Source organism: Martes martes (assembly GCF_963455335.1).
Source record: "Martes martes genome assembly, chromosome: 7".
NCBI classification, from domain to species: Eukaryota; Metazoa; Chordata; class Mammalia; order Carnivora; family Mustelidae; genus Martes; species Martes martes.
Window position 1 is genome coordinate 39868492 of NC_137894.1, and position 14296 is coordinate 39882787.

The 14296-nt window shown below is 37.3% G+C and overlaps 1 protein-coding gene across 6 annotated transcripts in view; it reads left to right on the top strand.

Moving 5' to 3' along the window:
• Positions 1-14296, top strand: part of RNF111 (ring finger protein 111) — a 93542-nt gene that overhangs the window by 35981 nt on the left and 43265 nt on the right. For all 6 annotated transcript variants that reach the window (XM_080809306.1, XM_080809301.1, XM_080809303.1 and 3 more), the window contains exon 2: positions 7691-8589. In XM_080809306.1, the coding sequence (XP_080665432.1) occupies positions 7710-8589 (880 nt within the window). In that variant the 5' untranslated portion in view covers positions 7691-7709. The remainder of the gene's footprint in view (positions 1-7690; positions 8590-14296) is intronic.

Genomic DNA, 14296 nt, shown 5'->3' on the forward strand with positions numbered 1-14296 from the left:
ATCATGACCTGAGCCAAAATCAAGAGTCAGACACTTAACCAACTTGAGCCACCCAGGTGCCCTGGATTCCTTCTTTTTAAGGCTGAACAATATTTCACTATAGAAATACATCACACTCTGTTTATCCATTCATTCATTGATGGATACTTGTGTTGCTTCCTCTTTTTGGCTGTTGTGAATAATGCAATTGTGAACAGGTATGTCAAATATTTGTTTAAGTCCCTGCTTTCTTTTAGGTGCATACCTAGACATGGAATTGCTGGATCACATGGTAATTCTCTAATAATTTTTGGAGGAATTGCCACACTCTTTTCCACAGTTGCTGCACCATTTTCCATTCCCACCAGCAGTGTACAAGGGATCCAGTGTCTCCACCCCTTATGGATACTTGTGTTTTTGTTTCTTAGATGATAGCCACCCTGGATGTGAAGTAGCTTCACATTGTATTTTTGACTTACATTTCCCTACTGATTAGTGACATCTTTTTATGGGTTTTGTTTTGTTTTGTTTTGTTAGTAGGCTCCACACCCAGTGTGGAGCCCATTGCAGGGCTTGAATTCAGGACCTGAGATCAAGAGTTGGACACTTAACTGACTGAGTCACCTAGGCACCCCTCATTTTATGTTCCTCTTGGCCATTTGTACACCTTCTTTGGAGAAATCATTTTTTAGTTCCTTTTTCCATTTTTATTTTTTAATATATTTATTTTTAAAGATTTTACATATTTGACAGAGCGAGAGAGCGCACAAGCAGGGGGAGTGGCAGGGAGAGGTAGAAGCAGGGAGAGCCCCATGTGGAACTCGATTCCAAGACCCTGGAATCATGACCTGAGCTGAAGGCAGTTGCTTAACCAACTGAGCCACCCAGGCACCTCCTTTGTCCATTTTTATTTGCGTTTTTGTTGTTGTTGAGTTTTAGGAGTCTTTTATATATTCTGGATATCAGCCCATATATCTTATCAGATATATGATTTGTGAATATTTTCTTCTCTTCTGTGGGTTGCCTTTTCACTCTGTTGGTATTTTCCTCTTTGCACAATGTGCAAGGATTTTATTAGGGGGAGGTATCTGTAGGAGAAAATGAGGGGAGAAGCTGGGGAAGACAGAGTTGTTGGACTGTAATGCAGATCTGACCCTGAGTGGAGAGAGGAAAGAAAAAGTTGGGTTTTAGGAAGTTTCAGCAAGGCCATCAGGGAGTCCTAAAACCAAAGTTAGCTATTAAAGTTCTGTGTCTCCAAAGGACAGACCTAACTTAGTGTCCCTGTTATAATGTCATTGGCCAGGAGCAGCCTGTGGGAAATATGACTTCAGGCCAATGTAGTAATGGATTTCAGAACACAGCAGTTGGGGCTCTTCATCAGTTAAGCTTTCTGTAGTTGGAGGTCTGCAAGGGACATTCTCATGGTTGCCCCAGAGCAGTCAGAGAAGACTTCTCCAAGGGTGACTTTTTTTTTTTTTAATTTTTAAATTTTTTAAGGTTTTATTTATTTTTTTGAGAGAGAGAGAGATTGTGGGCAGGGGGGAGGAGCAGAGGGAGAAGCTGATTCCCTGCTGAACAGGTAGCCCAGATCCGAGACTTGATCCCAGGAATCTGGGATCATAACCTTAGCCAAAGGCAGATGCTTAACCGACGGAGCCACACAGGCGCCCAAGTGGTGACATTTAAAGCAAGACCCACATGGTGAGCAGAAGGTAGTTAGCCTTTCCAAAAAAAAAAAGCATGTTAGGCATGGGGAATGCAAAGCACAGGTGCAGAGAAAGCTTGCCATGTTCAGAGACCAACAAGAAAGAGGGCCAGTTTGGCTGCAGCCTAGTGAATAAAGAGGTGAGGTAGTAAAAGAAATAGATGGGTATTAGATCATAAAGGGTCATATGAGCTGTGGTAAAGGGTTTGGATTTTGTTTTTGAGACATTTGGAAACTACTGGAAAAATTTGAGCAAGGGTATATTATCTGATTTATATTCTTAGGATACACTCAAGTTGCTAAGTAGAAGTGAATTGTTGGTAGCAGTAAGAACAGTTAGAGTCTGTTGCAATAGTATAGGGAGAAGATTATGATAATTTGGACTAGGATGCTAGCTCTAGATGTTTCCTAACCGTAGGTTAACAAACTCCTGGTAACTGTCTTTCATTATCTCTGGATTTTGTGCTTTCCCATTCTGATCACCAGTCCCTTATTGTCTATCCATACATTTTTCTCATTTTATATAGCAGTAGCTTCTTTACTGTTCTTTTCTGTCTCCAGTTTTGGCCTGCTTCAATCCCTTTTTTACCCTGTATTACCAGATGGTCCAGCTGAAGTATAGCTCTAATGATAGTACTTTCTAGTTTAAGATTTTTCAAGGTGTATCCCTTGTCTTACATTTTAGAATGGTCTGCTTCTTCTATCCCCCACTACGCTGTTATTTCCTTTCCTGACTCTTACTTATCCTTCAAATTATGGATTCCTTCTCTAATATCTAAGTGTCCTTGCATTGTTTTCTTTTTGGTGTTTTGTAATCTATTCCTCTCCTCAGTCTGAATTCTTTGAAGGTTAGGACTATTTTACTTTTCTTTTTTCTTTTTTTAAAAAGATTTTATTTATTTATTTGACAGAGAGAGACCACAAGTAGGCAGGCAGATAGATTGGGGAAGCAGGCTCCCTGCTGAGCAGAGAGCCTGATGCAGGGCTTGATCCCAGGACTCTGAGATCATGACCTGAGCCGAAGCCAGAGGCCTAACTCACTGAGCCACCCAGGTGCCCCTGATTTTACTTTTTTAATGTCAGTATGTGGATCATTGTCTCATGCAGCCCCTGATACATACCCTAGTGGACCTGTTGGAACCGTTGATTCAGTAAATGCAGTTTTTAGTGTTCTGTGAATTTTATTCTTGAAGTTTTTTACATTTTCCCATTTTTTTCTGTACTCTGATAACATTATATCTATAATTGTCTCTTCTAAGACCTTCAGTGAATTATCTGTAATTGTTTATTTCATCCTGATGCACTTGGTCAACAAGAATTCAGATGAATCATTTGATAGCCAACAGTCTGTCTCTGAACATTATTGTCTATTTAGGCTAGGTTGCCTTGATCGTTGATCTTTCTTCACATTTTTATTACATCTAGCTTCCTTTTTTTTTTTTTTTTAAGTATTTTGTTTATTTATTCATGAGAGACAGAAAGGCAGAGGCAGAGAGAGAAGGAGGCTTCCTGCTCTGCAGGGAGCCCGATACAGACCTGATCCCAGGACTCTGATGACCTCAGCTGAAGGTAGACAGATGCTAACCTACTGAGCCACCCAGGTGCCCTGCTTCTAGCTTCCTAAAAGAAGTTGAGTTTGGCAGTCTCATAATAGATATCCTGACTATAACTTTCTCCTTTCTGTCAGATATCAGTCTGCAAGTTAATTTTAATTTGCTAAGAAGTTTATCAAAGTTCCCTCATTCCTTTTCATAATTGAGTATATTATTAGATTGTGTGCTCCTACTTATAAGAGCACACATAATTTCTTTTTAAGAAATTTAGTTTATTTTGGGCATTTTGCTAATGTAGTTATGAGCCCAGAATGATGCCTGTTGCGCTGAAATACTTTCTTGCTAATGAAATTTTGACTGATCAGAATTTGTAATAACCCATATTGTCCATACTACTTAGCTATAAGAAGTGGTGATTATGAAGCATTTAGGTGGTAGGAGAGAGTATTTTGTCAGGTTCTTGATTTCATATTCTTAAACTGGCACATAGTAAAATAGATACCAGTAAAAGAGAATTAAAAATTCAGGACATGTCTTAAGTAATATCCCTGTGGTACAAATACTTGCTTCTACTTAGTTATATTAAAAAAATGCATAAACAGTGGACATATTTCTTAGTTTATTTCCTGATAATCTTTAAAAGTTTTATAGAAAAATAAAAAATCTTACAGGTATTTTAAAACATCTTGTTCCTTTAGAGCTCTGTAAGATCATCAAATTTCTATTTAAACTTAACAGTACTTACATTTACCATTGGTTGTAAAAGTCATTCATACCAATAATAATGACTGTTTCTAAACCATATCTCAGTTTACAGATAGAGTTCCTCAAAGTTATATCCATAATCTTAATGAGTTTTTAGCCCCTCCCCTTATGTTCATGTACATTTAATTTATTATATAAATTGCCAAATCCTAACCCTAATTTTTAGTTTTGAAAGTTAGTATTTTTAGTTATTGTGCTTTTTTTAATGCAAAGTTTACTGCTAGTTGTGTATCCTACGCTAGTATCAGGAGTAATTGGTATGCTGCTGTCATGACATGGCAATACAATGATTGAATCAAACCAGTACAAGGAGTGACTAGTCTTGCGGATTTAGTACTGAAGTGATGTATAATAGCAAGCAAGTCCTAATGTGGTTAAGGAGTTAAGATACATCTGGTACATGTTTAACCTCTTTGTAAATTGGATCAGCCAATAATTTTTATAGAAATAAAAGACTAGGTTGTAATTTCATCAAATACCAAGGAGTTTAGAATATTATTTATTGATCCTTTGTCTTAGTTTTGCTCCTTTTTTAGTTAAAAAAATGCAGTACTAGTATTTATTTCTTTTCATGAACTTCTCTTCTTTTTCTCAGTTCAAAATAAAAGCATGAATTAGAATACTCCCTTGGTAGGAATAGCTCAGGTAATATGGGCTTGACATGAAAACTCAGACAACAGTTACTGGTATACAAACACACACCACATACCACATCATATACTTACCACCTGTCCCTTATTCCCTCCCTGCCTCCAGCTAGGCAGACAAAATTTGCCAAAACCCAGAGCAGAGTTAACCATAAAGAGTTCATTGTTTTGGCTTTGGGGCATAAGCTAATGAAAAAGAAATTGAGTTTAGTAAATTATGCTATGAATCACTTCTTTGTAAATTCACTTATGGATTCCTGTTCTCAGAATTGATCTGTCCTTTTGGCAAGTTTTCATTGCATCTTAGGATCTCCATTACCAGTACCTCGAGTGTGACTTAGTAATTAAGGGTGAGGAGTCTGAAGCAGTTTTTTTCCTTCAGCATATAAAGTTTATTTCTCTAGAGATCCAACTCATCACAACTCCTCAGAGACATAAATTTCTGAAAGATCCCCAGATTTTTCCAAATGACATGACTCTTTAATGAGATCAAAGACGGGTCCACAATTATCGGATGCACAAAAGTCTGGCTGCTTTCTCTCTTGACTTTTTGGCAACAGCTTTATAGAGATATAATTCACATACCATTATAACTCTCCCTTTTTAAATGTGTACATCAGTGGTTTTTAGAATATTTAGAGTTGATTAACTATCACCACAATCACTTTTTTTTTTTAAAGATTTTATTTATTTATTTGACAGAGAGATCACAGGTAGGCAGAGAGCAGGCAGAGAGAGAGGGGGAAGCAGGCTCCCCGCTGAGCAGAGAGCCTGATGCGGGGCTTGATCCCAGGACCCTGGGATCGTGACCTGAGCTGAAGGCAGAGGCTTAACCCACTGAGCCACCTAGGCACCCCCACAATCAGTTTTAAAACCTTTTCACTTCACTGAAAATAAATCTGAAACACTTTGGCCATCACATTTCAATTCTCTGGTTATTCTCCTGTCCTAGCCAATCACTAATCTACTTTCTGTCTCTATAGCACTGCCTATTCTGGACTTTTCTTACCAAAGGAATCTTACAAAATGTGGTCTTGTGACTGTTTCCTTTACTTAGCATAGTACTTTTGAAGTCCCATCACTTCGTAGCATGAAATAATATTTAATTTCTTTTGATTAATGAGTAACCGTGGTATGGATTTATTTATTCATCAGTTGATGGACATTTGTATTGTTTGCACTTTTGTGCTATCATGACTAATGGTACTATGAATATTGTAGCTAAGCCAGGTTACATTCCAAAGTGGCCACACCATTTTATATTCCCACCAGCAATGTATGAAGATTTTAACTTCTTTATATCCTTGCCAATACTTGTTATTATCTCTATTTTTTCTATTGTGGCCATCTTAGTGGGCCACCCCTTGAATCTTAAATCACATTTATCCATACCTTATTGTTGTGATTTGTGTTTTCTTACATTTAATTACAGTGATCCTTGTCTGATTTGCTGCCTCTTGTAATTTGGTCATTGCTGTGCCCATGTGTTCAGCCATCTTTGTGTTCCTCCTTTACTACTTCTGCTGAACTCTAGACAGAGCTTGATGGCTGATTCTGGTTACAGCACTGCCTGTCCCTGTAAACAAGAATTACAGAAGATAGAGGTTTTGATAGCTTTATATAGAAGTAGGCTGTTTCTGGGGTGGCTGCCTGGCTCATTCAGTGGAACATGTGACTCTTGATCTTAGGGTTGTGAGTTTGGGCCCCATGTTGGGCGTGGAGCCTACTCAAAAAGAAAGAAAGAAAGATAGAAAGGCTGTTTCATTTTTTTTTAATTGCTATCATCTGTTCTGATAATAGTTATACACTAAAGTGGGAGACTTGTGAGATTGTATATTCCTATAACTGTCATTTGTGGAGAAGGAAAAGACTTGCTACCAAATACCTTTTTATCCTCTCTTTTTAGGAAGTGGTTTAAAAGTGCATGTTAAATACAAAACTAATCCATCGTCTTAGAAGTTAGGATAGTGGTTACAACTTCCAGTAGTTGGAGTGACTGGAAGGGGATTTCTAGGGTGCTGGTTATCTTATGTTTTGTGATCTTGGAGGTTACATAGGTTATGTGCACTTTGTGAGAATTGATTGAGCTTTAAAGTTAAAATATGTGTGTCTTTTATACTTCAATAAAAACTTAAGTTAAAAATCTTAACATTATTTAATCATATTTTGGACTTCCACATTAACTGCCTTTCTAATAAATACATTCCATTTTGAGTCATGATATTTATTACTTTTATGTTCTTATCATTCTCATGTGTACATTGCATTGATGTAGATGCATTAATTTCAAGTTCCCTTCTTCAGCAGCCCCTACTTTCAAAGACACAATGATTGAGATACCCTTAGATTAGTTATAGGAAATTTGGTTTTATGTTCTGCTGTGCTGCTTTAACTGATCTTCAGCCACTCACAGTCTTGGCTGGAGTCTTTCTGCATGTATCTAAAACTTTGTGAAATGCAGTAATTGTGTATTTTGTCTATCAGTGAGTTATATTCTCATCAGAGAATAGAGTAGTACGAAGAAAAGATACATGGGGAAGAGGAGGTATATTTATACAGTTCATTATTTATAGCTGTCTGTCTAATACAATAACCATCTAGATGTAGAAAAAAATATTTAATTACCACTTTCAGGATACCAGGAGAAAAACACTGACTGATCAAAGTCTTTTAAATTCTAGTCCTTTGATCTGTTTTTACTGTAATAGGTTTTGAAGAAATTGTTAGATTTTAACCAAATATGTTGCTGAAGGTAGAAAGATAATAGAGCAAGGTAAGGTTTTGGTTAATAGAAGTTTTCAAATAAGCTTCTGTTCTATGATCTTTACTGTATTACTAAAGATATTGGGTATGTGGTAGAGGTATCAGAGAAAAATGGTTAAAAGAACAGTAAAATGACTTATTACAGCCAACTTATATCCTGGTATGTCAGGAAAAGGCCGTTCTCTGTTATAACGATGTCCTCAGTGGTATCTGAAATGCTTCAGTTAGTGTAATAAAACACATTAACATCCTTTTAAATCTCTAATTGTGTCTTCTAGGCCTTCCTTAAAGTTTCTCATGTCTCAATGGACTCCTGAATATAACAAGCTATATACCTTAAAAGTGGATATGAAGAGTGAGATTCCTTCTGATGCGCCAAAGACACAGGAGAGTCTGAAAGGGATCCTCTTGCATCCAGAGCCCATTGGGGCAGCCAAAAGTTTTCCGGCGGGAGTTGAGATGATTAACAGTAAAGTGGGGAATGAATTCTCCCATTTGTGTGATGATTCTCAAAAACAAGAGAAGGACATGAATGGTAACCAACAAGAACAAGAAAAAAGTGTTGTTGTGAGGAAAAAACGCAAAAGCCAGCAGGCTGGCCCTTCTTACATGCAAAATTGTGTTAAAGAGAACCAGGGAATATTAGGATTGAGGCAACACCTAGAAACACCAAGCGATGAAGATAATGATTCCTCTTTTAGTGATTGTCTTTCTTCTCCTTCATCTAGTCTGCATTTTGGAGATTCTGATACTGTGACTTCGGACGAGGATAAAGAAGTCTCTGTAAGACATTCCCAGGCAATTTTGAGTGCTAAAAGTAGAACTCATAGTGCACGGTCCCAAAAGTGGCCTCGGACAGAGACAGAATCTGTTTCAGGATTGTTAATGAAGAGACCCTGTTTTCATAGCAGTTCATTAAGGAGGCTTCCATGCAGAAAGAGATTTGTAAAAAATAATTCCTCACAGAGGACACAGAAACAAAAAGAGAGGATATTAATGCAGAGAAAAAAACGGGAAGTGTTAGCCCGAAGAAAATATGCATTGCTCCCCACTTCTAGTAGTTCCAGTGAGAATGACCTCAGCAGTGAATCCTCTTCCAGCTCCTCAACTGAAGGAGAAGAAGATTTGTTTGTTTCCACCAGTGAAAACCACCAAAACAATCCAACTGTTCCCTCAGGTAAAAATGTTTCTTAAGTTGAGCAAAACGTGGAAGCTCTTACGTTGTGTTTTTGCTTAATTTTCTTCTGTGTATTAGCGATTTCATTGCCTTTAGAAGGAATATGAGGCTCAGTTAACTTTTATTTTTAAGCCATATAAATAAATTGCCACCTGTAGTATTAAACCATGACTCCAATTCTAAGGTCAAATTTTTAAATTTTTTTCGGACACTCTGTGATGGATTTCTTTTACATTCAACCACAGTAAGGACACTAAAATAGTTAATATTATTTTTCCTTTAAGTACTCTGTTCTTATTACTAGTTACCTTGTCATAATCTTTATAACTGAAAAATAATTTCAAGAATTTGAGAGATGCTTTTATTCTCATAATAGAACACAGACTTTTAGTCCTGACAGTACTCAGTGGAGCACATGATTAATCAGTTAAAATTGAATTGATAGAGGATTAGTTTGAGTGCACTTTCCCCTCCTCACAGTAAATATTTTATTTAATTAGAATAAGTTTATGTTATGTCTCTGAAGTATGAGTATGTTCCATATATACCATTTTTACAGTTTGCTGAATTTAAAGGAAGTTTTTGAAATGAGCATTGAGTAATGTTTAAGCTGAGGGAAAAGAATACTTTCTTGTGAAAGAATGGGGGATAAAGGGGCGCGTGGTTGGCTCAGTGGGTTAAGCCCCTGCCTTCGGCTCAGGTCATGATCTCAGGGTCCTGAGACAGGGAGAGAGAACACAGGCAGGCAGAGAGAGGGGGCGATGCAGGTTCTCCGCCCAGCAGAGAGTCCAATGCGGGGCTCCATCCCAGGAGATCATGACATCATGACCTGAGACGAAGGCACAGACTTAACCCACTGAGCCACCCAGGTGTCCCAGGCTATGATTATGGGTTTTTTTTGTTTATTTGTTTGTTTGTTTGTTTAAAGATTTTATTTATTTATTTGACAGATAGAGATCACAAGTAGGCTGAGAGGCAGGCAGAGAGAGAGGAGGGAGCAGGCTCCCTGCTGAGCAGAGAGCCTGATACGGGGCTCGATCCCAGGACTCTGGGATCATGATCTGAGCCGAAGGCAGAGGCTTTAACCCACTGAGCCACCCAGGCACCCCTGAATATGGTTTTTAATACTGACACAAAGGTTTCCCATTCTTTGCCTGATGTCCTGCTTGTCAAGGGTTGAGCCTGCTAGTTTACTGTGCCAATATCTATTTTCTTCTCTCTTTTCTTCTTTATGGGTTAGTTCCTTTTCCAAGACTCCCTTTCTTCTTTCATTTTTATTTTTCTATCTTTGCCAGAACTCCAAAGCCAGTAACTCTGATCTTTAGTCTTAGCCATGATAAGTTCAGTTTTTTCCCTTTTCTTTAAAGACTTATTTATTTATTTATTTGACAGACAGAGATCGTAAGTAGGCAGAGAGGCAAGCTGAGAGAGAGGGGGAAGCCAGCTCCCTGCTGAGCAGAGAGCCCAGTGTGGGGCTCCATCTCTGCCTTCAGCTCAGGTCATGATCTCAGGGTCTGAGATCATCGGGCTCTGTGCTCAGCAGGGAGCCTGCTTCCCCCTCTCTCTCTCTGCCTGCCTCTCTGCCTACTTGTGCTCTCTCTCTCTCTCTCTGTCAAATAAATAAATAAAATCTTAAAAATAAATAAATAAATTAAAAGTACCAGGAATGTTTAAAATAAAAAATAAAAGTTTACCACTTCTTCTTAGGTCCCAGTTTTACTACCCAGAAGTATTTTGCAGTTTCTTCTCTCCTTCAGAAAATGTGGAACATATATAAGGGTAAATAAATAATGTGGGTTTTAAATATATTAGTGTGTATAGTTATATTCTCATTTTACTTATTTTTTTAAGAAAATTTTATTTATTTATTTGACAGGGAGAGAGAGACAGTGAGAGAGGGAACCCAAACAGGGCGAGTGGGAGAGGGAGAAGCAGGCTTCCTGCTGAGCAGGGAGCCTGTTGCAGGGCTCCATCCCAGGACCCTGGGATCATGACCTGAGCCGAAGGCAGACGCTTAATGACTGAGCTACCCAGGCACCCCTGTATCCTCATTTTTAAAAAATGGTTGCATAGTATTTCCTTTGTATGGTTGTTCCATAATTTAATTAGCCAGGTTTTGTTGATTAGTATTTGCTGCATTGGACAGCCTTGTATACACAGTTTTGCACACATAGGCAGGCATATCTTAAGGAATAATTTCTAAAAGTGTATAGGAAGTTACATGCATTTAAAAATTGCTAGCTCTTTTACCAGAATACCCTCCAGGTAATTTTCATCAAGTTCCTTTACCACCCAACAGCAGATGATGTTGCGATGATAATAAAAATACCTAGCACTTTTTGGGTATTTACTCCATGCTGGTAATGTTCTGAGTGTTTATATGTATTCTCATTTCATTCTCCCATCATTCTTATGAGGTATATTCTGTTACCATCACCCTCATATTACAGATGAGACATTTGGAAAACTTTCTTAGAATAATTTACATTCAAAAAGTTAAACTGAAATATTTTGGGACATTGCTCTATTTTCAAGAAATTTCAGCTCTCAAAAATTGACTTTCTTATATTCTTAAAGGTAGGTTTTCCTTCTAGATACATTTTTAGTGCTGGCTTTCTGACTCCCAATTCCAGTATGTTTTAGTGTGTGTTGGGAATTTGGAGAGGGTTTAAATATCTCAAATTTTAATTAGATTTATCTGTTACACCTTAATACGATTTATATGGATGGGTATTCGTTACTCTGGAGCTGCTAGGACAACTTTTTCACACGCTGCCCATCAACACTTACTGGCAATTGCTGCAGTGAACTGATGGAAAGAGTGTTTGACATGTTAAGTATTTTGTTATATCTTTAAACTCTCTAAGTTATAATAGTTGTATGTAAGTAACTGGTTATACTGATCACCTAAGAATGAATTAAGTCAGTACTTTACATTGTATAACAAACATTAGTTCATTTGTTGTAATCAGTAGATTTCTGGGAAATCCCTCTTTGCCTCATCCTTACTAATTGTGTTTTAAATTTATCATGGCTCTCTATTCAAGCCTGGAAAGACAAAATGATATGTGACTTGGGTTGTTAGTTGCCAGTTAGGTTGAGAATTTATACATCCAGTTTTGTTCCTGATATTTTTTGCCAAGAACCTCAGATATTTTAAAACAGCTTAATAGAAGCTAAGTTTGAGAGTAGATGTTAATTTTGGTGACATATTTCTGTGATCTATTCAGTGTACCTTATGTGGACTGCTGCTTAAATTTTTATTTTATATAGTCCTTATATTAGCACTGGGAAATCCTCATTTCCCAGTTGTTACTGTTTTTTAATTCAGTGCATTTTTATTTACAGCTTAAAAGAATATATCAGGTATATATTTATAATTTCCAAATGCAGTCCATACTGTATTGACTTGTTTTAAAAGTTTAAAAGTTTAAAAACTTAAAAAACTAAAAGAGGGGCGCCTGGGTGGCTCAGTGGGTTAAAAGCCTCTGCCTTCAGCTCAGGTCATGATTTCAGGGTCCTGGGATCGAGTCCCAAAACGGGCTCTCTGCTTGGCAGGGAGGCTGCTTCCTCCTCTCTCTCTCCGCCTGCCTCTCTGCCTACTTGTGATCTCTGTCAAGTAAATAAATAAAATGTTAAAAAAAAATTAAAAGATAATATTTAAGATAAACTTTAAGACAACCTGTGGAATTGTAAAGTCCTAATATTAAGAATTATATTTGTGAATATTTCTTTTCCTCCTTTTCCAAAAATAGCACTGTAGAGGTTGTTGTTATTTTTATATGGAAATGTTTTTTATGGAAATTTTATATGGAAATGTTCATACGTAAGAATGGACATATACCTACATAATCTAGCTTCAGTTTTCAACATCCTGCCATTCTTACTTTATTTCTCGCCCCTCACTTTTTTTCTGGAGAAATTCAGAGCAATTTCTAGATATCATACCATTAATTTGTTTTGTATACTGCATATTTCCTGCAAACTGGTAGTTAGATCTAAAAACTTGATTTAAATTTAGTTTAGCAACACTTCCTTGGTGGTGCGGTGTACTTTCTGTTGCATCACTTGTTAAAGTTGATGAGAGAGTTCAGATGGTGTCATTCTGATCCTTCCACCCTGAAGTTCCCCATCAGCATTTCATGTAGTATTAACAACAGCTTTGATGATCTTGCCTGGGTCCATTATTTCATTAGGCAAAGTGATTACTTTCTAATTCTGTCATTCTGCTTACATTTATTAATGGAAGTTCTATAAAGTATTCTTCCAACTAATTGCTTATTTTGAAATGCAGTCCATATAGGAAAGGCAAAATGAATGCTTGATTCTTTACCTTAATTTACCATTTTTCAGAATGAGTCAGTACTGTAGCAATATTTTTCATTTTTAGGCGTCATTATGAACTCAAGGGTTTTTAGTACAGTTGATGTATTGCAATCTTTTTATTTTTTGATGCTCGAATAGTTTCTTCTGTGGCCTGTGGGAGCATGTTCAGATTGGGTTTGTGTCCTTTGGATACCACCCCAGTGGTCTCTGACAAGATGGTCTCTGATAAAAGATGATCCAGAGTCATATTTTACATTACCTGCCTCAAAGCTGGAAACCAACCATTTTTTCTTCTTGTTTTTTTTTTTTTTTTTTTAAAGGTACTGCTGATTTCCTTTTATTGAGATGTGATGTTTAGAGGTTATAGACTGGGAATTATAGTGTTCATTGCTCTGCTGAGTTACATTATTGCTTTCAGCTTTTTTAATGGATAAAATTAGGAATATAAAGGTTTTAGAAAGAGATAAACCATTAATTTATAAGACTATTTTCATTGAAAGTTTAGGATTAGGATTTTTTTTTAAAAGATTTTTTATTTATTTACTTATTTGACAGACAGTGATCACAAGTAGGCAGAGAGGCAGACAGAGAGAGAGGGAGAAGCAGGCTCCCTGCTGAGCAGAGAGCCCAATGTGGGGTTCGATCCCAGGACCCTGGGATCATGACCTGAGCTGAAGGCAGAGGCTTTAACCCACTGAGCCACCCAGGTGCCCCAGGATTAGGATTTTTTTTAAAGGTCTTTTATTCATTAAATTTTTAAAAGAATTTTAATTAATTTATTTGACAGAGAAAAGACAGTGAGAAAGGGAACACAAGCAGCGGGGGTGGGAGAGGGAGAAGCAGGCTTCCCACTGAGCAGGGAGCCCGACGTGAGGCTCCATTCCAGGACCTTGGGATCATGACCCGAGCTGAAGGTAGGCAGATGCTTAACTTGTGTTTTGTATTTGGATCTCTTTACTCTTACATTGAAAATCTTGATTAACAATATGAACAATTGCTTTTTTGCTTTATCCTATACATACTATAAATACACATAAATGAACATTCATAAATGAATATAAATGAAAATACTTATAATTATTACTAACAGTAATGCTAATAAGTGTAAGAGTTTTTGAGGTTATGCCACCAATTAATTAATTTTAAAGATTTTATTTGAGAGAGAGAGTATAAGCAGGGGTGTGGCAGAGGGAGAGGGAGAAGCAGGCTCCCAACATGGAGCTCAATCCCATGACCCTGGGATCATGACCTGAGCTGAAGGTAGATGCTTAACCGACTGAGCCACCCAGGCACCCTGTATTTTCAAGGCTTTTAAATTTTGGTTTGTAATTCCATCTTTTTTCTGTTCAAAAATACAAACAAATAGGGCACCTGGGTGGTT